Here is a 26,960-nt window from a genome sequence, read left to right as displayed (position 1 = left end):
ATCCAATGGGTGGCAGCATCCCCTTGGAGGAGCTCCCATTTGTACATCCGCAAGACAACATATGAAGTGTAATCCTAAAAGGTGCAGGCCTGCTGGAGTACTTGGTTGCCACCAGGGGGAATTTCGCCCGACGTGGAATTGCTGTCTGGTTGTAAATGGTGATACTGGAAGAACTCCTGTGTCTGACATAAATAAGCCTCACTAAGGTGAGACAGAGTTGGGACAGGATAGGGACAATACTCGCCTGAGAAGGAAAAGGAAAATAAAAGAAAGACCAAAAAACTGTATTGTGGATTCTGAAGGTATTATGAAAATAAACTAATTTACTTGCATCTGGGACAGTAATCTATGTAGTTGTGTCTTTGATTTTGAACTCTGAGATTCCTACAGGCCACATTTGTTAAAGAGTTTTGCTGACACAAATTCCCCTTTCATTCACTTGAACTCATTTTCTCTGGCAAGCTGAGGACACACATTGTTGTCAGTAGTTGTTCTTAATCAGAAGGCCTTTAGGAAACATTCATTTAACTAATAGTATTGTGCTCTGCATGTAAAAAATATAAAAAAAATATTCTTACTAATGTGCAAATGGCTGTGCTTTAGTTTTGCTTTAGGCCAAATATAGTATACCATTTTTATTAACATTAAAGATGAGTTGACTCTTATAATAAAAAATTCCCTAACTCAAAATAGACAAGACAATGTTGCAACATAGTTCATTTTAATGAGAAGATACAGAAACAAATAGCAGTTATTCATCCATAATATAAAAGAATGTTTTTTTTTTTTTTTGGATTAGGCAAGTTTTTGACAGAAGAATGTTAAAGTGAAAATAACAGAGTGTGCTTAATTAAACCAGGCAAGCATTCAGCCAATGACTCCTGTTGACTGCAAAAAAGCATGCAAGATAAAATATGAAAGCAAAAGTCAAAGAAGGCAGCCACTGACTAGGCAGATATTATGTCCTGAATCCATTTCAGGTATTTGTCTGTGAGCAGGGTGTACACTCCAGGCTTTCTGGCGAGCCCACAATCAAAACCAAATGAGACAATTCCTCTGTAGACGCCATCACAAATCAGTGGGCCACCAGAATCTCCCTGCGTTAAATATAGTAAAATTGAAAAATAAAAATGATTAATTCCCTAATAATGGAGAAATAGCTTATGTTCATTTAAGAACAGTGTAATTAATGATATTGATATATACGAGGTCCCTAACCCCGACACAGACAGGCTGGACAGAGGTTTAGTCCACACAGCACATGGTTTTATTTACACAGTTCAGCACTCGACAGCACAAGGTATAGCCCAGTGCACTAATCACCAATAACCTTAACAACAGGCTTTGTCCTCTTCCTCCCGACTCTGGCCGTTGGATGCTGGCAACTGGCCCCATTTTTATAGGGCACCCAGAAGGAGTCCAGGTGCCCAATGAGCATCTTCCGGCAGTATTTCCGGGTGTGGTGGAAATTCAGCTTTTGGAAGTCTGATTGTTGGATTCATGCTGAGGTTTAATAAATTTCTTTTAATTCCTTTTTAATAAAGCACTCTTTTCATAAAATACATTTTTAAAATAAAATTCCTTTTTTGAATCCAATCTCTCTCTTACAAGAGAGGACAGTCCATTACAGGACCCACCTATGAAATAAAAAAACTGGAGTAACCAGAGAAAATCCATTTGAACACAGGAAAAGTGAACAATCTCCAAGCAGACAAGAGTTACAAAAAGGTACTGTAGAAGAAGGAATGGATTGGAAGACATATGCATGAGATATCACTGGATAAGCTGCTTTTGAAGGTGACCCCTAGGCTACACTCTTATGGTGGGGGTGTGAAATAAGAATTATAAATTGTCACACACGTCTGCCTTGGGAACGGCTTAAAAGCCTTGGTGGTGGTAATTCCTAGCCAATCCAAAAGATGGCACTGTTTACCAATGACTCTTCCTCGCTCTACAGACCAGATGATTGATAGCCATACCACCTCTGACGTCACTTCCAGTGTCTGTTCCACTGGGCCCACCTTTTCCTGCCTGGACTGTGTTTATTCAAAAGTGTTGCATCTTTTCCCGTTTTTCAATGTGTTTATAACTCATGTTTATTTTTAGTTATACGGGTTTGCCCGAGGGTTTTCCCCAAAACTTTATGCTTGTCTGTATTTTTCATTACAACATCCATTTCTTTTTTTCTTACCTGTGTAAGGTCGTGAGGACCTTAAGTTTATACAGTAGTATTTCAGGTTAGATAGCAGTCAGCCCTGGACAGATGTGAGCCCATCACAGGGTATAATCACACTACAATAAACTGGTTTACTTGAAAATTAGCAGTTAACCTAACCTGCATGTCCTTGGGTTATGAAAGAAAATCAGGGGACCCCAGAGAAGATCACATAAACCCCAGAGAAGATCACATAAACAAAACATAGAAAATAACTGAGCTGGAATTCAGACCACAGACTCCCTTTATCTTCAAGGCAGCAGCTCTAACCACTGAATATGTGGATTTATTTAGTTAATAAATGTTAGTCTGTCTGTTTAACTGTAGTGAACTGGGGGTCATTCCAATCTGGAATAAGGGTCTAAAAGAGTCATAAAAACCTTGACTCAGCCTTTTCATTTTGTTCCTCTCTTTAATTTTTATTACCATTTTTAGGAATTTCATGTTAGTATCTGTACCTTCTTTCACACATAATACTACAAGGACAGGCTTTCAAAGACCAAGATACAGATCTTTTAATATCCATTTTGGAAGCTTATTCCGATCACTAAAAGAAATAATTACATATACCTATAATGCCTACACTACACTACACTGTGCTACACAACAATGACCCTAAAGGCAAGCAGACAATATCTTGGCAAAATATTGCAATAAACATTAAGATATCACTAATTTTGTAAATTAACTCTTTGAGGGCTGAATATTTTTCTGAATAAACATAGTTTTCTGAAAAGCACACAAAGCAAGGGTTTCATACAGAAATCAACATAAAACATCTGTTGCTGTGTGCCGTGGCCACCAGTTCATCGGGAATACGAGATAAGCTGGGCGTGGCAGCCGTGGTTGCAGTGTATTGAAATCTGGTTTGTACCTCTGGTCATTGTATGTGACTCCCCCCCAGAAGTGAACATCGCTGTAGGCGCATCAGCTACACAAATCTGCTCAATACCACAATCAGCTGCGGATCGATCAGCTGTTGCTGGTAGCTCACATCCATTTTCGATCACTTGTATCAAAATTAGAGTCGGACAAGTCAGAGTCCAATTCAGTGATACTATACAAAATGTCATCTGTGGAATACTCTACTTTCCACACTCACTTCGATCTCTTGCCAGATGTCAATGCCTTGTTTACCGCTGTTTGCTCCTCGCTACTGACGTGAGTGTTGGGGATCTCGAACTAGCCAATGAAGCTAACTTTCCTTCCTTTGTTTTTTTAAGATAAGACTCTACCACAGAAGATTAGCTTCTTGATCAATTCCATTTTTGTTGATTTGTTTTTTTGGTTTTTAAACTCTTGTCTGTTGAACACTTTGTGAATTTTGCTTATAACGTTCGACTTTGCTTGCTGTGATGATTTTAGTTTTTTTTTTTTTTTTTATCCAGTTTCTCTGACTACTTTTTTGAAATGTACCTTAACAGTTATTCCTGTCTACATAGGGGTTTCAAGGACTGATATTCACATATACCATTGAGGAGCAGGAGGGTTAGTCCCCCCATGCATTTCGACTGAGCTTCAAGAGAGGAATTAAGGGACAAAGGGTCAGGGCCTTGGCACAGTAGTTCAGGGTCTCAACCCTCTAAAGCACGGGTGTCGAACTCCGGTCCTGGAGGGCTGCAGTGGCTGCAGGTTTTCATTCTAACTATCTTTATATTAGTGACCAGTTTTTGCTGCTATTTAACTTCTTTTGTCTTAATTGTAATTAACTTGATTCAGCCCCCTTAGTTGTCTCTTTTTCCTTAATTAGCAGCCAAACAATAATGAGACACAAAACAAGCCGCCACATCACACAATATCTGAAAATAAAGAAAGGTGATGGTCTCAGTAAGGTTGATCTTTCAGGTCACCAAAATATTTTGACAGTGTTCTTAGAAAAAACAGAAAAATTAACAAATTTGGAAAAGTCTGCTGTGGCAGAATGAGAGCAGCAATAAGCATATTGCATATTTTATTATACCTACTTAACTTTTATCGACATTTATCTAACTCTATATTTATTGTTCTAGTATCAGAATGTAGTTTGAGATAATTGGTTTAGGTTTCAACAGATGTTTTTTTCATATTTTTTATTCTTGTTTTCTTTTTTTCACATCTTTGCCCCCCCCCCTTTTTGTTACTTCACCCCCCTAGGGGGCCCGTCCCATAGGTTGAGAACCATATTAAGAGATTGGTTAGAATTTGAAACCCCGATTTATCTGGTCATCTGTCAGCTCATTTCATGTCTCGTTTCTGTTTGGCTGTACATCTTGTCTGAAGAAGGGGCCCGAGTTGCCTCATTGTAATCTTTTTAGTTAGCCCATAAAAAGTGTCATTTTGCTTGACTTCTCACTACATGAAGAAAGGAATAAATTCATAGGACTGAATCCTTAAAAACAAGACTATTAAAATGCATATAATAATAATGCCCCAATATCATGAAACGCCCTCAACGACAGTCACGTAACACCCATCACATTAGACTATAACTAACATAACACTATGGTTAAGAATAGGGTTGTAGGAGGGTTATCTGAGTCAAAGGGCATTTTGTGACTAACGTTGGGCATTACCTGATCTATGTCACAGGTATTGCAAGCTGCAGCTAGACCCTTCTCAAATGAAGGGAAAAGAAGTTAATTAGAAGTGAAAACTGGTCACTGATTAGGAAAAAAATCGGAATGAAAACCTGCAGCCACTGCGGCCTTCCAGGCCTGGAGTTCGACACCCGTGCAAAGAATAGACGTCACTGGCATAAACTTTGTTTGCTCTGTTCTGCATGAAAACCTGAGATTAAAGTTTCACAGCAAACCACAAGGGGTAACTAACATTTTGTAAAAAATCATTTTTGAGCAGAACATTCTTTTAAAGATTTTGACCTACCATTCATCTATCCATTTTGTGAATCAACTTATTCAACTATAAAGCCATAGGAGATTGAATCCCAGCAGCAGAAGCTGCTTTTCAAAATTCAGCCCTGGATGGATCACCAGTCTGTCTCAGGGTACAAGCACTCATCCCAAAACGCTGACAGATTTTCAGAGTTTCCTGGACGATATTAATTTACGGTTACCAGTACCCCAAGATTTACACCTCGACCCTGGAGATGTGAGGCAGCAGTGCTAAACACTCCACTACTCCTATATTAACTGTGTGAAATAAAGTATTTTATATGAGAATGTACAGTTTATCAGTACTGTGGCACATTATTTAAAACAGCAGCCTGTAAGTTCCAGACTCCTGGGTTCTAGTTCTGACTTGGTCATTTGTCTGTGTGTTGTGCCCCATGCAACCCCGGACCCTTTGCAAGGTTTGAGACTCCGGACACTTTGAGTCATAGCCAAACAATAAGGGGATGGGAGAATTGAGACACAGACAATGATGATTGTTAAAAAAAAAAAAAAATCAGAATTCTGGTTTATTCCAGAGGTGCCAAAATCTATTGTCAGTAATGCCTTGCATAAATATACTGATCAATGCAAGAACATTAACAAAACCAAGAAAAATAAGTGCTGGTGCTATATACAATAATTAGAGCGACTCCGAAGAAAAAATGATGAGAACATGTTACCAAAATAATTCATACAGGCTACAATTAACTGTCAACAGGACCCAATCTTGAATAGTGTGAGAATCCAGTAGAGGGCGCACTGTGGTCTATGCTACAATTAACATGTCCAGTACTGGATAAAGAAAGGGATGACTGAGCTGGAATGGGTTCATTCATAATAAAGATAGCCATCTAAGTCTGGAGGGACTCCTAATTTGACAGATTTAGGGATTAATTATAAATGACACATAAAGGATATAACCAAGTTTTATGAACTTTATCATTAACAAAGCTATCATTCTTTATGTAGCACCTTATAATACTCTGATTGCAAATTAATTAAATAAAGAAACTAAATGATTAAAGTAGTTTTAATACTGCTTAAACTCTAGAATAATAGGAAAAAGAACAACAGCTATAAAAAGAACAACATAGATATCTCTAGACACACATCAGACCAATATGCTGTAAATCTGTTTGTATTGCCTTTTTCCATATTCTTTGAATCTTTGATTCCTAGTCAGGAACTGATCATGGCAATAATATTGAAATGCAATATAAGCCCATTATGAGGTTCCAGTGTATCTCACAATTAAATAAAAAAAAAGTGTGCAGTATAAAATAGTGTGTATACTGAACTTTATGCTTAAAGATGAAAAGGCTCATGTTTGAAATGACAGGCAAAAACTTAAAGAGAGAAATTGATTGTGCAGTTTATAAAAGCACTTACTTACCCCACACGAGTCTTTTCCTCCAATCTTGTCACCAGCACAAAGCATACTTTTTGATATGAATCCATTATAGTAGCTTAAGGTGTTGCACAGCTTTCTGTCTATGACAGTAACATTGACTTCTCGGAGTGTGTCAGACATATTTCCCATGAAGGAGGTGGTGCCCCATCCGGCGACATTACATCTGGTCCCAGGACTGACGTCGTCTCCAGAACTAGGCAAACTAAGGAGTCTGACATTTTTGTTCAGTGTTGCCGGTTTTCCCAACTTTAAAAAAGGGATATCAGAAGGTTACAACAAAGGAGACCATCCTCTCCATCTTCACATGACTGCCTGGTGACTAAATCATCCATATATTTAATCCGTAAAAAAATTGACAGATGTATTATTTTGTTTGTTTGTCATATTCTGTCTAATCTGCTGTTTTACTTTACTGTTTGTTTAAACTAGTTAGAGTCTTGATGAATGTAAATGATGTATGACTTTCCATTATTATAGCTGTAAAGATATACAAGCACTCTGAGCTTGTAGTCCAAGGAAAGAGCTATAAACTTATGAACCGAATTTCTTTCTACGGTGTAATTGCCTTTCAGGTTTAAATATAATAAATATACACTTGTGTATTCAAAGTTCCTGTGTCTGCATGCGGTTTCTCTATTTTTGGTAACTAGAGACACTAAACTGTCCCAAAGTGAGTGACAGATATGTGCCTAGTGTTTGATGGGAATCTGTCAAGCATTGGTTTGTAGCGTAAGTCTGTAAAGGAGAAAATTAGTCCAGAAAAGGCAAGGATAGATTTGACTAAAGAATTGCCATTGGGTGAGACTTAAAGGAATACTGAACACTAAAATGATATTTATTCATCTGTTACTTAGACCATGTCATCTGTAGTGATGGCTGATAAACAGTTTTAATTGAATGTTTTCATGGAGAACAGAAATAATAGAAGTTTCTGATAAATGCCAACACTGAAAAACAGCAAACGACAGTAAAACATCCACAAAAAACTCAAGTCACATATACTACTGTCGGAGATGGCTGGGGAGGCGACCTGGCTGGGACGCCCAGGAGGACCGGAGGAGGGCTCACGCCTTCCCCAGACCATGTTGGGGTGACCGCCCTGGTACTTTTGGGGGCCACGGGTACAGAGCTTTGAAGCTCAATCCTGTAGGGGCCCATGGTCATCGCCAGGGGGTGCCTCTATGCCTTTGGAGCCTTGGACTTCAGCACTTCCGCCTGCTAGGGGGAAGAGGAGCAGGGACACCCGGAGTGCTTCCGGGGATGCAGCCGGCGCTTCCACCAAACTGGGGCGTGTCCGTGGAAGATTGCCGGATCCCACCTGGAGCACATCCGGAGGAACATAAAAGGGGCCGCCTCCCTTCATACAATGGCTGGAGTCAGGAGAGAAGAGAGGACAAGGTCTGGGAGGAGATACAAGGAGACGGCCTGAAGAAGTGAGGCATTTTTGGTTGGCCAGGACTTTGGGGTTTGTGGAGCACTTTATTATTGTAAATATGGAGAATAAACGTGTGTGGGGTGAATTAAATGTGTCTGCATGTCTGTGTCCAGGCCAGCGTTCATACTACATAAAAAGAAGAAATAATGAACTTGTGAAGTTACGGCTGGATAATTGACATGGGGAATTGTGCAAATCGAGTAATTTGAGATTTGTTTTCAGCAAAATGTGATTTAAAATTTTCCTGAGCCATCTCTACAATCAACGTGGGATAGGAGAATGTCATTTTTGGGTGTGATATTTCTTTAAGGTTTAAAGTTTAACATTTTCTTCTAGTCATATTTACACAAGAAAGCATGCAATTCAACTTATTAGCTCCATACAAAATTAAATAAAAATAAAACACACCTTAACAAGAATTTAACAGTTACAAAAAAACTATGAAATACACTCACTGGACAAATTATTAGGAACACCTGCTTATCCATGCAATCGTGAATTTTTCAGTATGTATGAGGAATGTTCAAAACGTTTCCGCACTTTTTTTTAACTCTATTTATTAAGAATTACAAAAACAAAACAACTCTTATGCTAAACTGCAAGGGCAGCCAACTTGCCAGACAGAACTAGTCACATGACACTCTTAGACACGACCAATTACAGCTCCTCCCACTTTCACCAATTCCAATTAAAAAAAAAAAATACAGGAACTTTTTGAACATGCCTTGTATTACCTGTGTATCGAGAAAAGGTGGGCATGATTATGGAGTTACTTAAAGATACACAAGTAAACTAAAGCATTAAGCGTCAGTTAACATTCGTATGAAACACCAAAATGGGGGAAAAATGTAATCTCATTGATTTTGATCGTGGCGTGGCTGTTGGTGCCAGACAGTCTGGTTTGAGTATTTCTGTAACTCCTGATTTCCTGGGATTTTCACGCACAACAGTCTGTTGAGTTTACTCAGGATGGTGCGAAAAACAAAAAAAACAAAAAAAAAAAACAGCCAGTGAGCAGTTGTTCTGTGGACAGAAACACTTTGTCGATGAGAGAGGTCAGAGGAGAATGGTTAGAGTGGTTCAATATGACAGAAAGGCAGTGGTAGCTCAGGTTACCACTCTGTAAACTATAGTGAGCAGAAATGCATCTCAGAATGCACAGCTCGTTGAATATTGAGCTACATCAGCAGAAGATCATGTCAGGTTCCACTCTAACCCTAACCCTAACTCTAACCCTCAGCTGAGGCTGCAGTGGGCACAAGCTGACCAAGACTGGACAGCTGAAGACTGGAAAAATGCAGCCTGGCCTGATGATTCTTGTTTTTGTATGGGGAACACCAAGGGGGTTAGTATTTGGTGCCAACAGCATGAATGAATGTACCTAACCAGCCTTGCATCAACAGTCCAAGCAGCTGGTGGTGATATAACGGTGTAGGAGTGCTTTCTTGGCCTCTTATTACCACTCAATCATCGCTTAAATGCTACAGCCTATTTACGTATTGTTACTAACCATGTGCATCCCTTCGTTTTACATATTTTCTAATGGCTTTTTCCAGCATGATAATGCACCAGGTCACAAAGCAAAAGTTGTCTCAGACTGGTTTCATGAACCTAACCTAACATGTCTTTCAATTCCTTACCCAGTCACTGGCTCTGAACTCCTTTTGGATGTGGTAGAAGTGGAGATTCACAGCATGAATTTGCAATTGAACAATTTGTAGAAACTGCGCGATGCAATCATGTCAACATGGACCAGACTCTCACAGGAATGTTGGCAACATCTTGTGGAATGCATGTTATGAAGAACTGAGGCTGTTTTAGGAGGCCCTACTGAATACTAGTATAATGGTCTTAAGAAATTACTCAATGAGAGTATTTACCTCATGAAAACAATGCTCTGTGAACTACATGTGATGTTTTGCAGTGTAAATTACCTATACAGTTACATTGTCTAGTAATGAGAGTGATCCTACATCCCTACATGTTTAATTTAGTCTGATATTTCTTATGAAAAAACTGTATGGTACTGGAAATAAAGGAATGTCTGGAGTCGTCTGTGTGAGCCTGTAAAGTGATTTTCCTCCCTGATTTACTGAAGGTAAGGTGAGCATTTCTTGTGTGCTTCACAATTTTGTTTTTCGTTTCTATGAATTCCAGTTATCATTTATGTAGGACAACTCCATCTCTATTTGCCAATCATGATAGCCACGTGAACTCTCAAAAATGATTGCAATCTAGTTCTTTAAAACATTAATATATAATTTAAAACTATTTATGCTTTCATTTTGTAGAACTATAAAGTGATTTTGCATAGATATTTTCAATGACCACAATTGCCAATCAATCTAACCATTTTCTGATTTTGGTTTCCTGTCAGTGTGTAAAATTTGTAGTTAATTGTTTTACACTTGCAGTGTGCAGGAAAGCTAATACCCTGTCACTTAATTCCATTGGTGATTAAAGCTATTTTGTACTACTGCTGCATAAAAATATAAAATGTTCCACTATTATTTGGTGTAACCATTTTCTGTATTATGTTACAAATATCTAAGTTTTTCACCTGTACTAATTTTCCTGTTCATTTTTAAAATGGTAACTAATTGTTGTACATAACCAATGTACAAAACTACTGATTGAGTTTGGTTTGTAATAAAATATATCGTCAATGCAAAGTCAATTGATTACATGTTGCCTGAAGAAGGGGCCTGAGTTGCCTCGAAAGCTTGCATATTGTAATCTTTTTAGTTAGCCAATAAATGGTGTCATTTTGCTTGGTTTTTCTCTACATTCATAATGGCTAACAAGATACAACACCTTAGTACTACATCAATGTAAAGAAACATTAACAGTTCTATAGTATAGACCACTGACTAATAAGTTTTTAACTTTTAAAAATTTCAAAACTGTTGGTTATTTTGCTATTATTTTTGTCCTTTGTAATAAAATATAAACTGATTGAAGAGCTTAAGTATTTAGATATTCAGATTACATGGCCAAAGGAATGTGGAAACCCCTTCAAATGATTGAGTTCCATTGTGTCATTGTTAACAGGTGCATAAAATTAAGCACATAGACGTGCAATCGCCATTGACAAAAACTGGCAGTAGAAGAGCTAAGTGACTTAAAACATGGCACTGTCATAGGATGTCACCTTTGCCACAAATCAGTGTGTGAAATTTCTACCTTGCTAATTCTGCAAGTGTTATTATTGTGAAGATGAAACAACTAAGAACAACAACAGCTCAGCCATGAAGTGGTAGACCATGCAAACTCACAGCGTGGGGAGGCTCAATGTCTTAAAGTGCATAGTACATAAAAGTCTCTACTCCTCTCTTGCATTGCTCACAACAGAGGTCCCAACTATCTCTGGAAGGAACAACAGTACAAGAACTGTGCATTGGGTGCTTGGTGAGTTGGGTTTCCAATGTCATGCAGCTTCACACATGCCTATGATGACTATGCGCAATGCCAGGCTTCGGCTGGAATAGTGTAAAGCACACTGCCATTGAACTCTGGAGAAGTGGAAATGTGTTCTCAGGAGTGATGAATCACGCTTCACTATCTAGCCGTGTGATGGACCAATCTGGATATGTTGAATGCAAGAAGAATGCCACCTTATGGCCTGCACAGTATCTACAGTAAAGCTTGGTGAAGGAGTGATAATGCTTTTGGGGCTCTTTTTAGGTATTCAAAGTAAGTTTCTTGGTCCCAGTGAAGGGTACTGCTAAGGTTACATCATACAAAGACATTTTAGACACATGTGCACTTCCAAATTTGTGGAAACAGTTTGAGGAAAGCCCTTTTCTGTTCCATTATGACTGTGACCTTGTGCATAAGGCAGCTCCATAAGGACATTGAGGCACTGCAGTGGCCTGTGCAGAGCCCTAGCCTCAACCATATTGATTCCATTTGGGATGAACTGGAATGCTGATTGTGAGATTTTCTCATCCAGCATCAGTACCTGACCTTACAAATGCTCTTCTGGGCAAAGTGCATGGTTTTGGAATGAAATGTCCAACAAGCTCACATTTGTGTGATGGGCAGGTGTCCATAACCCCACAAACTGTTGGTCATCTAGTGTTTTAATGGCTACTATTACTAATGGAAAGAATGAATCTGTAAGGAGAGCATTAAACCTCACTTCCACAGAAATAAACAAATGAATAAAATGAGTTTGATCATAATTAGATTTTTTTGAATTTTTGCTCATCTAAAGCTTTCTGCAGTGATGAACTGGCACCTCATTCCAGGCTCGTTCCTACCTTGCTATTAGGTACAGTAATAGTTTTCTTTGGTGGATCTGAAATAAAAATACTTTACCTTCAGAAGCATGAGGTCATTTTGCTTTGATAGACAGTTGTATTTGGGGTACATAAATACTTCTTCAACTTCAATTAATTGCTGCTTTTCATCTTTTATAATTGAGTGGGCCCCCAGGACTGCAACTTCACCTAATCTGTTAGGCAGAAGAACAAGAATGGGACAAGGCTTGTTTTTTTAATAGCTTTTCAATTGTGTACATCCTTATTTATGTCAATGTCTTTCAATATTAAATTTCTGTTTTGGAAATGAGCCTTATATTGTTTAATGCAATTTGCCTGCCATACATATTTAGGCACAATTGAACCCAAAGAGCCAAAGTGTCTATTGGGTTTCAACCCCTGACCCCTTGCCAGTTATTCTTATTCTTGGAGAAGTACAAGTACACTGGTAACTTTTATCACTTAAGTTAGCACAGAGCTCCTAAATATCAAGAATATATCAAAACCTTGTTCTGTCTCACTAAAGTGAAATTCAGATCTGGCACTATAGAAAACTGTATTCTTAAAATTGGTAATCTCTAGAAAGGTATTATAAGCACATGAGAAAAGTAGACACTATATTTTACTAAGCATTAAGATGTAAGAGTTAGGATTAAAAAGACTTATGTCTACTGTCATTCACATATGAGTAGGAGACAGCTAAAGGGCCTGAGTAAATGTAATACTACACTAGACCAGGGGGTGGCAGAGTGTGCTAACTGTCTCTCTCAGTTTCTTGCAGACCATTCCCGGGAAATCTTGCCAGGTCACGGCACCTCTGATGACGTCACTTCCGGCTCCAGCACCTCTGATGACGTCACTTCCGGCTCCAGCACCTCTGATGGGGTCACTTCCAGTTTCGGCATAGATGGCATCATTTCCTTCCCCAGCCCTTAAAACAGCCATCTTACCTCCAAGTATTCAGTTCTATTTTGGACTCAGTTATGTGAACATCTCTGTTCAAACTTTTGCAGCCAGGATATAATATACGGATGGCTGCCCCAAACCTTTATAATGTCTGAAGTCTCGTCCTTGTCACACTACATATTTTTTATTATTCTGTATGAGCTAGAAACCACCAATGGTTTATTAAGCCAAAAGTTTTAAGACGTCCAGGAGAGCTTGATAAAGATGGGCCCTACATTGAGAGAGGGAATGTCAACTCTTTGGTTGTAAATCAATGGAGCAAGCAAGCTGAGATAGTAGGGAGAGAGGATAACCCTTATCAAACAGAGCGGGGTTTGACAACCCCTTAACTAAAGATAATTGATGGGATCAATTAGAGGACTAGAGCAATGGAATGCTTGAAATCAGATGAGGAAGAATAATGGCTTAAATGATAAGAATTGTAATAAAAATAAAAAGGTGTCCATTGCTGGGGGCTCATTGTTCCATCTTAAGTGAGTCTTTATGCGCACGATGTATTTAAACCAAATTCTGTGCCTTCATTAAAGAGGGTGCCTCTGCCGGGTCAGCCTGCTTCAACAGCACCTTCCTCCCACTAGAGCTGGGATTAAATTTGAAATACTATATAACCAAAATGTCTTCAAAAATGCAAATCACAAATTTATTCAATATAAAATAGTTCATCACATTTATAAGACCCTCATGAAATGATTTTAATAGGTTTAGACCCTGACTCTATTTGTAATTTATGCTCTCCTAAAGTTTTTTTCTTTTCATATATTCTGGTCCTACCCTCCCACCATACCTTTATGGTCCCCCATTTCCACCTCTCTTTTGTTCTCTTGGGATGTTACTATTCACTGCTCCCTGTAGCTTTTTCTACTTCTGTATTTTTCATTGCACTCTGTCTCATCTTTCTCATCTTTCAATAAGAAGCTGATTTCATTAAGCTGCTGCAGCGGCTAAGATCCTCCAGGCAACCCACTAGAAAAACCAGGAGCAGTGTTTTAATACGCACCCTGAGGAATTTATTCTGTTATTGAATTATGTCAGGACTTTCAGCGGCTCACATTAATATTTCCTCTTCATTCACTCTTTCAATTCTTGAAAAAGGAGCTTAGACAACTATGAGCTATTAATTTGACTTTAATCAAGATGTGTATAGTGGTGTGGAGTCAGCGCAATGTTTTCTTTGCCCTTTTTATGGCGAGGTGTAAGGGTTGGAGGCATTTTAGATGCATGTGACATTCCTCAACTGCCTGTTCCAATTTGTCTTTAAAATCAATAAAAATGTTGTTTACAAAACAAACAACAACCATATTGTCCAAACAGGCTTTTAAAACCTACAAAAATCTTAGCCCTTAGCCATGTGACAGTTTCTTCATAATTACTAATGCATTTTCATATGGTGAGTCTTTCATTGAAATCAGTGCCCTTTACAATGCTGCAGCACTTTTGCCTTAACCATTCACATATTTATTAAATTCATTCTTACAGGAATTGCTTTTAAGCAGAAGTCCTGTCCAAGGAGGCTCGTAAGCATGACAGCTCTTGAGCATCACCCATCCTCTCATTTCACACTTTGAGATGTCGACATCAAGCTCAAATTTTACATTTCCAAGACTTGGGATTCTTTCAGACCAAGTAGCATTAACATTTTGGATTTCAAATTACTGACTGAGTTTAGGTGAGGTTTAGATAATTCTTAAATAAAATACTACATGATAAAAATTTAGCAGTGCACAGTTCCTATCCAAGGGTTATGATTAGATTGGGATACTGTATGATTTTTTTCTTTCTTTCTGAATATATATAGGCTCTGGCCCTGGGTGAACTAGCTACTTAACAAAGAGTTGATTATACTTTTAACAATATAGCACATGGACACCAAGTCATTTTAAACAGAAAGGCAGTTCTCACTCTTGATTTCTGACTAGGACTTGATCTTTTAATTACCTATTATTTAGATTCATGGATAATCAATCATTTCATCTAGTGGGCCCTTGGTAATTTTGAATCGTTGATACTCAATTGTTCCATTGAGAGAATTTGTAAGAAGGCTCCCTGTCATAGGCCCTTAGGTGCACTCCCAGAATGCCCTGATGGTAGATCTACCCCTGGCCAAACTATATATTATATTCACTTGTGAACTAAAAGAAAAAAATACTTAATAGAAAATACTTAATAGTTTTCTTGTTTCCAAGAAAACAAGAAAAACAATGGCTTTCCTATTGAAATGTTTACCTTCCAACAAGACAATGACCCAAAGCACACAGCTAAAATAACGAAGGAGTGGCTTCACAACAACTCTGTGACTGTTCTTGAATGGCCCAGCCAGAGCCCTAACTTAAACCCAATTGAGCATCTCTGGAAAGACCTAAAAATGGCTGTCCACCAACGTTTACCATCCAACCTGACAGAACTGGAGAGGATCTGCAAGGAGGAATGGCAGAGGATCCCCAAATCCAGGTGTGAAAAACTTGTTGCATCTTTCTCAAGACGACTCATGATTGTATTAGCTCTACTAAATACTGAGCAAAGGGTCTGAATACTGAGGACCATGTGATATTTCAGCTTTTCTTTTTTAATAAATCTGCAACAATTTCAAGAATTCTTTTTTTTGTCTGTCAATATGTGGTGCTGTGTGTACATTAATGAGGGAAAAAAATAATTTAAATGATTTTAGGGGGTCTGAATACTTTCCGTACCCACTATATATATATATATATTTCAGAATGTATAAAGTATGGGGTGCCAAGCAGGCAAATATAATGATTTTCAGAATATATAAAGTCAGTGTTCTGAATATATAACACCAAAACTTGAATATATAAAGTCAGCGTCAGAATATATAAAGTCATTCCTGATTAGATCGGGCTTGTGAGGTTCGTCCAAAAATACGCCCATACAAAAAGAATATATAAATTTAGTGTTCAAAATGCCGGTCACATACATCATTTTGAATGAATTAACTGAACAGTGGGGTTTTTTTTTATATTTTTCTGAAGATGTTTTTGTTAACTTAGTTCATTACGTTGTATTAGGAACTCATTGAGTTTACTAAAAATGTGCCTGAGTCGTTTCAATCAATATCAATATAATCTGACTTTAAATTTATATATTCAGGAATGAGGTTATATATTCCATTGCTGACTTTATATATTCAGGAATCTATACTAATAAAAGGCAAAGCCCTCACTCACTCACTCACTCACTGACTCACTGACTCACTCACTGACTCATCACTAATTCTCCAACTTCCCGTGTGGGTGGAAGGCTGAAATTCGGCAGGTTCATTCCTTTCAGCTTCCTTACAAAAGTTGGGCAGGTTTTATATCGAAATTCTACACGTAACGGTCATAACTGGAAGCTGTTTTTCTCCATTTACTGTAATGGAGATGAGCTTGAACGCCATGGGGGCGGAGTTTCGTGTGACATCATCACGCCTCCCACGTAATCACGCAGTACATAGAAAACCAGGAAGACCTCAAAAAAGCGCTTTTAGAAAACATGCATTATATAATTGAGAAGGCAGCGAAACAATAAGAAGCGAGCGAGTGACATATACAACCATATTCATGAGTTCTGCTACTTCGGAAACAAAGCACGATGTAAACCTACACTTTAAATTTAGTTCATAGACAGGCTGCCGCTGGCGTTTGTAATTTAGTGCCTGCCCATATAAGGCCGTCCGTCAGCGGCAATCCAATAGCAAACTGCCACGGGTAAATATTCACGGGTGAAGGACTGTGCTTATGGAGAGGAAGATGAGATGGTCAGGGTGGTGTTTGACACAAACTCAGCGAAACTGCGAGAGAAGTGCCAGGACTAAGGTAACATTAAATACAGCCATGGACATAGCACGAGATGGCACCAGCACAGCTGGGAACCCTTGATGCATGTACACCGAGCGGCTCACGTGAACTGACGCAGTGCACAGATAAAAAGCAACAGTTCCAAAGAGCTGAACAAAACCGAATTACACAATTGAAAAGGCAGCAAAAATATGAAGCGTCTGATAAGCATATTCATAAATCCAGCTACTGCGGAAACAAAGCACACGGTGGAAAAAGTCAATGTCCCGCTAAAGGAAGACAGTGTAAAAAAACCCGTGCATGCAGTGTGTCAGGTCTCAGATAAACAAGAAGACGAGCTGTTTATTGATGCAGTAAGTTACGAATCGATGAATGAAACCTGTCATCTTTACAACGATTGACAAACACAGAATGTAACTTGAACACAACACATCCTACAAATACGAACCTGATTGAAAGAAATAATGATAATCAAATCCTTGATGACAGCAACACTCAGTAACACTCACAAACAAATACTGTATATTGACAGTCATGTTACGTTATTTTTAAAATGTTCCCTTTTCTTTTTCTAGCTTTTTAAACACACTACTTCTCCGCTGCGATACGCGGGTATATATATATATATATATGTATATATATATATCCCGATCTACATACTCGAATAATGGATACTTTATTCGCCATCAATGATTGTTTTGGTAAAGCCATACTCAGTGTATTCATTAGATGAACGGTAAAAAAGTAAGAGCAAGGGGAGGATGACTTATTGAGGCATGCAGGCTGTAGTGCGCGTCAACTCTATCTGAATTGCGCGATCACATTTGAAAAATATATCTTTTCAAGTTCTATTTACTCCATATGTGTCAAAGTCAAGGCCCGCAGGCCACATCCGGCCCGGCGTGTAATTATATCCGGCCCGCGAGATCATTTTATATACTGTATTATTGTTATTAATGGCCCGGGGATATGAAGCACTGGTAACACAATAAACTACAGATCCCATAATGCAGCGCTTCAGCTGCCTTGCCGTCTCTTCAGTCGTTTCCTTACTTTGCGAAGGAAGCAGCTTTCTCAGAGCTTCTGCACTGTTTTATAAACGAACGATATATAAGAAAGTCCTTTTTCCTTGCTTCGCCAACGAAGCAGCCTTTTTATTTAATCCACGGGTTCTCCGCTGTTTCATTGTTAATTTATTACGATTTTTATAGTTATTGTGTAGGTTTTATTTAATCCGCGGGTTCTCTTCTGTGTTCACTGCGGTGTCTTCTTTCGTTTACGAGCTTGCCAAGGAAGCAGCTTTCTCATAGCTTCTGCACTGTTATAAAAACGAACGACATATAAGAAAGTGCTTTTTCCTTGCTTCACCAACGAAGCAACCTTTTTATTTAATTCACGGGTTCTCTTCTATTTTATTGTTCATTTGTTACGATTGTTACAGTTATTGTGTAGGTTTTATTTAATCCACGGGTTCTATATACATTTATAGGTAAAAAAATTAAAGAATATATATATATAAATGTATGTATCTGCTGTGTCGCTCAGCCTTGTGTGGGACATGTCGTAAGACCTCCATTGTATTGCCACTGGTTAATGGGATGTATCAGAAGTATACAATGTAGCGAACCCACTTTTTTGTACACAATATTTGTAAGCAGCTAATATTATTAGTTCACTGGAGCTTCTTAAATTCCTGCTGTTGATCAATTCTTGCTTTTCTTACTGACTGACCTTTGTTTTTGTTAATGGTCATAGCAAAACACAATGTGTATTGTTTTGAAATGAAACTTACTAGGAATAATAGGAATTTTAGGTATGACTATAATTTCACCCTGTTGCAGCACGGGTGGGCTAAGTCATTCCTGGAGGGCTGCAAGTGGTTGCAGGTTTTTATTTCAACCATTTGCTTAATTAAAAACCAATCCTTGTCAATCATTTAATTTCTTGGCTTGTTGGTGCTTTAACTCTGTCATGTCAAGTCATTCTCATATCCTAGATTTTTTTTTCTTTCTAAAGATATCCAAATGATTTGAAGCCTAAAATGGAGGAGTAGTTCTCAGTCCTTCACTTTTTTCTCTTCACCTTCCTTCCAAGTATTTAATTAAACCCAATAGTGCATGATAAATACACACAGGTGTAAATGTAAACACGCTAAATGGAGAAATGCTGGTCTCTTTTGTCATTTGCATCTTATTGCTAATAATGAGTCATTAAAAACCAAGCCTAAATTAAGCAACTAGGGTTCCACATCTTAACGAGCGAGACAACTAAAGTGAAGCAGAACTATTACTTGAGCAATAAGTGCTTCTTATTAAGCCGTTGGGTTGGAACAAAAACCTGCAGCCCTCCAGAACTAAATCTGCCCACCCCTGCTGTAGCACATCCCATAAAAATGGTCATTTTATTTCAAAGTTTGGTTCTTACGTGAAACAGTGTGCTGCAGTCAGTAGCCAGTCCTCTTTGATCAAAGCTGCCCCACATCCTATGGACAGGTAGGCCATGTATGGTTTTGAATGAGGTGCTGCTTCCTTTCCACCTACGATTTTCAGGCAGTCACCTGTACAGAAAGACACACATGACTTGTTTAACATCAATTCATTTAACTTTTCTGACTTTGATGCGACAGTAGGTGCCTTTACCGTTTCTTATTCAAATAAGTAGTTCCACAACATAACAACACCTTTTGCATAAACATTGTCACACAAGTAGGAAACTTACATTTTGTTTCTTCATTCATTAATTTTCTTTTATCTTGCACAAGCTGATAAAAGTTCAAGAGGAATGCATTATCCTCCTAATAAACATGGGGGAGAGAGGCAGGTGTCAAGTCTGGAGGAGCTACCTGTACACCACAGGATACTCTTACATAGAGCTGTGACAGTTCATTTTGTAAATTACAGTTAACCTACAAGAGAACACTAATGGAGGACATGTAAGTTCCACACAGACTGTGTCCTGTCCAGGCACTGAAGCACCAAATGCTAAGCACATTATCAGCAGCCATATCCCATACACCTCAGAAGAGGTCATCCACCAGAACCTAAGCATATTCAGGCCTGGCCGGTACTTGGATGGAAGTCCAACCAGGAAAAGCTTAGTTTGCTGGTGGAAGAGGCGTTGGTGAGGCCAGAAGGGGGTGCCTACCCTGTGGTCTGAATGTGGATCCCAATACCCAAAGTGCAGTGATGGGGACGCTGTGCTGTAAAAATGGAGCTCTCCTTTGGATGAGAGGTAAAATTGAGATCTCTGTGATCATAAAAGATCCCTGGGCATCCTTTGTAAAGAGCAGGATGTGTGCCAATTTCCTGGCCAAATTCCCCACCATGCCCAGGTCGTTCTGGTCCCCTAATCATCCCTTGTTTCTAATTGGCTCACCCCTTTACCATCTACCAGGTAATGTGTGGTGAGTGTACTGGCACAAAATGGCTGCCATCGCATCATCCAAGTGGGTGCTGCACATTAATAATGGCTGAAGGGCTTCTCACTCACTATGTGTTTAGGCACCTTTAGCATGGGAAAGGCACTATATAAATAAAATGTATTATTATGATTATAATTATTATTATGTAAAAGCTCTTTGAGTAGTGAGAAAAGTGTAATATCTCTGTAAAGAATTAAAATTAATTTATTATTTTTAACACAATAGTGCCAGTTGCCTTTTTGTCTAATTATTCATTCCACAAGCCTGGCTTTGATGCCAGCCTACTGCAGTGCACACCAATGCAAATATCCATGCCCACTCATATTGTTCAAATTTAAAATCACCAGATGGTCCCTAGAGGAAGCCCACAAAAACATGAGGGCTCAAATTCAGCAAATCTATGAAATATAAGAGGAAATTAGAGTACAAGAACAAAACCCCAAAAAGACATAATGAGAACATGACCAGGCTGACATTCAGACTGAAATCTATGAGACCTGACAAAAAATTAGAATACACACAAATGGTCAGTCAGTCAGTCATTCTCCAACCTGCTATATCCTAACATAGGGTCATGGGGGTCTGCTGGAGCCAATCCCAGCCAACACAGGGCACAAGGCAGGAACAAATCTCGAGCAGGGCGCCAGCCCACCGCAGCACACACATGGCGAGAGTATGAAAACCACACTCAGAACTTCACAGGGTCAGAGCTTGAAACAAGGCCCATAAAGCGTGCAACTCTCAGATCCTGGTGGGCTGCAGAGGCTGCAAGCTTTCATTCTAACCATTTTCTTAATTAGTGACCCATTTTTGCTGCTAGTTAACTTTTACCTTAATTGCAATTTACTTACTAATTGAGATGCAGACTTGTTTCTTGTGTATTTAGTTAATAGACAATCAATAATGTAATAGAAAACAAACCAACACTTCACCTGCTATCCTGTGTCCATCATACAATATCTGAAATTAAAGACAGGTGAAGGTCTCAGTAATGAGGATCCGCTCAGGTCAACAAAGCATTGTGATGGCGCTTTTAGAAAAAAGAAAATCAAAAGTTTTGGAAATATCTGCTGTGACAGAATGAGAGTCACCAGCAAGTCATGGAATTCAATTAGGAACAGGAATCAGCAGCTAATTAAGAAACTGGTTGAAGTTTGAGATCCCAACATAGGTGGTCATCTTTTGGCTTGCTTAAATGTCTCATTTTTATTTGCTTGCAATTTAAGGAAAAAGAAGCCATTCAGAAGACTAAATCTTAAAAAAAAAAAATAAAGTAACTTAAAATGAAAAGAGAAGTCAAATAACAGCAGAAATATGTCACTGGTTAAGAAAGTGGCAGGAAGGAAAACCTGCAGCCGCTGCAGCCTTCCAGGAAAAGAGTTGGGCACTCCTGCTGTATGGCAACAGCATGAACCTCTGTACCATCGTGCCTCCCAGATCCCTTTTCATATGTCAAAAATTATTTGTATTAAAGAAATCTTGATAACCTACCTTCAAGGCTGGTCAGTAGCCCAAATACGACAACACCATAAAGGACGAGCTGTAAGTGCATGTTGATGGTGTGATGTTCTGATGTGTTACACGATGTGCTGGCATGACACTATTTATTGCATGATCAAGGATGTGGGTTTTTTTTTATCCTTTTGGAAAGAACGCATGAGATTATTTTCATGATCAAATATACAATGTGATGATACTTGATACTGCGGTGGGCTGGTGCCCTGCCCAGGGTTTGTTTCCTGCCTTGCACCCTGTGTTGGCTGGGATTGGCTCCAGCAGACCCCCGTGACCCTGTAGTTAAGATATTGCGGGTTGGATAATGGATGGATGGATGGATGATACTTAATAGCTCTCTACATGACCACCAGTGTGACCTTACAGTTTCACTTTACTGAATGTAGCTTTCACTGCAAAACCTAATGAATTGATCCACATTGGTGTACGCCACTTGTAAGGCATTGGGAATGGTGGCTTCTGGTGTCACATAAAGAATTTACTTGTGTACTTTAAATGTAGTTCTGCAGTCAGTGATTTAGTTCTGAGCAGAGTTGTGGGGGGTTCTGGAGCCCATCCCAGCCAGCATAACGTACAAGGCAGGAATAAACCCTGGACAGGGCGCCAAACACACTCACCCCAACCACACACTACGGCCAATTTCATATCGCCAATCCACCTAACCTGCATGTCTTTGGACTGTAAGAGGAAAATGGAGCACCAGGTGGAAACCCACACAGACACAGGGAGAACATGCAAGCCCCGGTCAACTTACTGCGAGGCAGCAGTGTCACCCTTTAGATCTGTTGGATAATAAGAAAATGCTGGCAGGCCATTAACTGCCATATTTGACTGTTCTAGTATGGTATTAGATGAATGAAAAATTGCACAAAAACAGAATTACAGAAGTGGCACAATGGAAACACTGCTGCTTCACAACAACTGGGGTTCACATCCCTGGGTGTGCCCCAAGTGGAGTTTGCATCTTTTATTGTGGGAGGTTTGGTTTCCCCCCATAATCCAAAGACACGCAGGTTAGATGGATTGACAATGTAAAATTGGCCTGTGTGTGTGTGTGTTCTACCTGTGATGGATTGGCGCCCTGTCTTGGTATTGTTGCTGCTTTGCATGCTATGCTTGCTGGGATATGGGTCATCTTCCTTGTGACTCTGCTGAGGGTAAAGTGGGTTGCAAAAATTGTACAGATGGGTGTATGGATTGCAATGAAAAGAGCATAACATTCTTAAAATTAATTAATTTTAACTTTCTTGCAGCCAGTGTGGCTTCCTCTTTCTGCCTTGGAGGTCACTTCATGGAACAGTGCCTGACCATTACAAACTCTTGCCAGCCAGGCACCACTTCACAGCAGATACATACAGTACATTAAAAATAAAAGTTGTGATTAAGGCACTATATATGCGACGACCCAACACAGACTGACAATGGAGGCACATTAAAATCAACAAAAATTATTTATTTCTCTTCACCTGTGGGGCACGTCTATCCCATGTCCCACAGGCAGTACACAGTCCCAAAGCACACCAACAAAACACAATTAACAACAACAACATTTATTTCTATAGCACAATTTCATACAAATAATGTAGCTCAAAGTGCTTTACATGGTAAAGAAAGAGTAAAAAGACAAAGTAAGAATTACAATAAGACAACACTGGCACCCTGCCCGGGATTGGTTCCTGCCTTGTGCCCTGTGTTGGCTGGGATTGGCTCCAGCAGACCCCGTGACCCTATTCGGATTCAGCGGGTTGGAAAATGGATGGATGGATGGAGGAAATGGATGGATGGATGGATAATTAACATAGAATAAGAGTAAGGTCTGATGGCCAGGGAGGACAAAAAAAACAAACAAAAAAAAAAACTCCAGACGGCTGGAGAAAAAATAAAATCTGCAGGGTTCCAGACCATGAGACCACCCAGCCCCCTCTGGGCATTCTACCTAACAAATGATTAGTCATCATTGTATTCAGGGTTCTCATGGAAGGACTTGATGATGACGGTTACGTGGACTTCTGGCTTTAAGTCCATCAATGCAGGAACATCATGATGCTTTGATAGGTGGTGGTGGCAGAGCGCCACCACAGAAACCGGAAAAAGAAACAGAAGAGAGAGTAGGGTCAGTACGGATTTTGGAGCCACCATGAATAGTTATTATAATGAATTGAATATACAGAGTATGATTAAGTTAAAGTGAAGTTATAAAAAGCCATGTTAAAGTAATGTGTTTTCAGCAGTTTTTAAAGTGCTCCACTGTATTAGCCTGGAATTCCTATTGGCAGGCTATTCCAGATTTTAGGTGCATAACAGCAGAAGGCCGCCTCACCACTTCTTTTAAGGTTAGCTCTTGGAATTCTAAGCAGACACTCATTTGAAGATCTAAGGTTAGTATTTGGAATATAGTGTGTCAGACATTCCATATATAAGATGGAGCGAGATTATTTAAGGCTTTATAAACCATAAGCAGTATTTTAAAGTCAATCCTGAATGACACAGGTAACCAGTGTAGTGACATCAAAACTGGAGAAATGTGTTCGATTTTCTTTTCCTAGTTAGGATTCTAGCAGCTGCATTCTGCACTCGTTGCAAATGATTTATGTCTTTTTTGGGTAGTCCTGAGAGGAGTGCGTTACAGTAATCTAGTCTACTGAAAACAAAAGCGTGAATTAATTTCTCAGCATCTTTCAATGATATAAGAGGTCTAACTTTTGCTATGTTTCTTAAGTGAAAAATGCTGTCCTAGTGGTCTGATGAATATGCGATTTAAAATTCAGATTACAGTCAACAGTTACCCTAAGTTTTTACTTCCGTCTTAACTTTTAATCCTAGTGCATCAAGTTTATTTCTGATAACCTCATTGAATCCATTATTGCCAATTACTAAAATTTCAGTTTTCTTTATTTAGTTTGAGAAAATTACTATTCATCCATTCAGAAATACCAGTAAGACATTGTGTTAGTGTATCGAAAGAGTCGGAGTCATCAGGTGCTATTGATAAGTACAGCTGTGTGTCATCAGCATAGCTGTGGTAGCTCACGTTGTAACCTGAGATAATCTGACCTAACGGAAGCATGTAGATTGAGAAGAGCAGCGGACCCAGGATAGAGCCTTGTGGAACACCATATCGGATATCATGTGTCTTTGAGATGATTACCACAACTCACAAAGAATTTTCTCCTGCCAGGTAGGATTCAAACCAATTTAAGACACTGCCAGAGAGGCCCACCCATTGACTAAGGCGATTTCTAAGAATATTGTGATCAATGGTGTCAAATGCAGCACTCAGATCTAAGAGGATGAGAACAGATAAATGGCCTCTGTCTGCATTTACCTGCAAGTCATTTACTACTTTAACGAGTGCAGTTTCTGTGCTGTGATTTGTTCTAAAACCTGACTGAAATTTATCAAGAATAGCATGTTTATTGAGGTGGTCATTTAACTGCATAATGACTGCCTTCTCTAGAATTTTACTTAAGAAGGGCAGGTTAGAGATGGGTCTAAAATTTTCAAAGCAGAGGGGTCAAGATTATTTTCTTGAGCAGGGGTTTAACTACAGCAGTCTTAAGACAGTCTGGAAAGACCCCCGTATCTAATGACGAATTTACTATGTCCAGAATATTGTCAATTAGCACGCCTGATATTTCTTTGAAAAACCTGGTTGGTATTGGGTCAAGGACGCAGGTGGAGGGTTTCAGTTGAGAGATTATACTATGTAATTCAGGTAAATCTATCCTGGTGAAAGAGTTTAATTTGTTTATAATGGAGTACCGGGCTTTGGAGGTTCTGCAGTGTTGGGGAGATATACTATGTTATCTCTAATATCATTAATTTTTTGATTGAAAAATACAGCAATGTTCTCACAGGTTTCACTGGAAGTATTCTGGGGCATTCCTTTGTGTTACCTGGGTTTAACAGACATCAATTGTGAAAATAAGACTCTGGGATTACTAGCATTGTTATTTATAATATTAGAGAAATAGCAGCCTCTCAAGACGGACAGTGTTATTGTATTCTGTTATTTTAACTTCAATATCTCATAATGGATAGTTAGTTTAGTTTTCCTCCATTTACGCTCAGCTCTACGACATGTTCTTTTAAATCAGACACTCTTTGGGTCTTCCATGGTATAACAATACTAGAAGATTTTTAACTGTCTTTTCAGGTGCAACTATGTCAACAGCAGCTCTTACTTTAGAATTAAAGTTTTCCACTTTACTATTTACATTATCCTCGCTATTATAGTTGGCACTATAAACGGACTGATTGCTTAGAATGTTTGTAAGTTTTAAAGCTGCTGATGAGTCAAAGAAGCGTTTTTTAACAAAATGCTTCTCATGAGCGTTTTCTATCTTTATTTCTATATTAAATAGTAGAAGGAAATGGTCTGATAGACCGATATCAATGACCTGCTTTATATCAACTTTAAGTCCTTTAGTAATCACTAAGTCTAACGTATGACCTGCTTTATGTGTAGGCTGATTAACGAGCTGCCTCAAATCAAAAGAGTCCAGGAGGTTCATGAATTCTTTTACTTTTTGGTCACACTGATTGTCGATATGAAAGTTAAAGTCGCCGACTATTAAGAGTGTGTCATAGTTCGTAATTAAAATTGACATTAAGTCAGAGAATTCCTCAAAGAAAGACACGTTATATTTAGGAGGTCTATACACGGATAATACTAGAACGTGAGAATCTCCATGAATAACAACGGCGAGATACTCAAAGGACTTAAATTTACCAAAACTAACATCTTTACATTTTAACCGGCTCGAGTAAATGTTTGCCAAGCCGCCCTTTTTTCCCTGGCGGTCTGCACGAGTAAAACTGTAATCCGGAGGCGCAGATTCGATTAAAACAGCCGGCCGTCTGAGTTAAGCCACGTTTCACTTAGTGCAATAAAATCAATGTTTCTATCACTAATAAGATCGTTTATAAAAAATGTCTTGTTAGTTAAAGCTCTAACATTTAATAGACAACAGAGTCGGGGTCATCAGGTGCTATTGATAAATGTAAGTGTCCACTACTGAAATCGTCACCTGTCAATCTAAGATGTTTAAGAGGCATTGGCGGTTGTCGA

At 38.9% G+C, this 26,960-nt stretch overlaps 1 protein-coding gene across 1 annotated transcript; it reads right to left on the bottom strand.

Annotated features, from left to right (window-relative positions):
* Nucleotides 1-777: 777 nt before the first annotated feature.
* Nucleotides 778-21,971, bottom strand: LOC120527187 (granzyme A-like). Its single transcript, XM_039750340.1, has 5 exons — nt 21,866-21,971; nt 19,378-19,510; nt 12,252-12,387; nt 6,479-6,742; nt 778-1,097 (listed from the first exon to the last, which is right to left on the bottom strand). Exons 1-5 carry the CDS (start codon nt 21,924-21,926, stop codon nt 948-950), a joined length of 744 nt encoding a protein of 247 aa, XP_039606274.1. The 5' UTR covers nt 21,927-21,971; the 3' UTR covers nt 778-947.
* Nucleotides 21,972-26,960: the final 4,989 nt, after the last annotated feature.

Source organism: Polypterus senegalus, chromosome 4, assembly GCF_016835505.1.
Source record: "Polypterus senegalus isolate Bchr_013 chromosome 4, ASM1683550v1, whole genome shotgun sequence".
Classification (NCBI taxonomy): Eukaryota; Metazoa; Chordata; class Cladistia; order Polypteriformes; family Polypteridae; genus Polypterus; species Polypterus senegalus.
Note: the sequence above shows the minus strand (reverse complement) of the source record. Positions and strands in the feature narration are given on the sequence as shown.

Bases quoted from the DNA above. Each gene is read 5' to 3' on its own strand.
- LOC120527187 (XM_039750340.1), bottom strand. From the start codon at position 21,926: ATGCACTTACAGCTCGTCCTTTATGGTGTTGTCGTATTTGGGCTACTG. The intron at 6,743-12,251 runs GTAAAGTATTTT...CCTTTTTTAAAG, and splicing joins ATGACCTCATGCTTCTGAAG to TTGGGAAAACCGGCAACACT. The intron at 1,098-6,478 runs GTAAGTAAGTGC...TATTTAACGCAG, and splicing joins GAGGAAAAGACTCGTGTGGG to GGAGATTCTGGTGGCCCACT.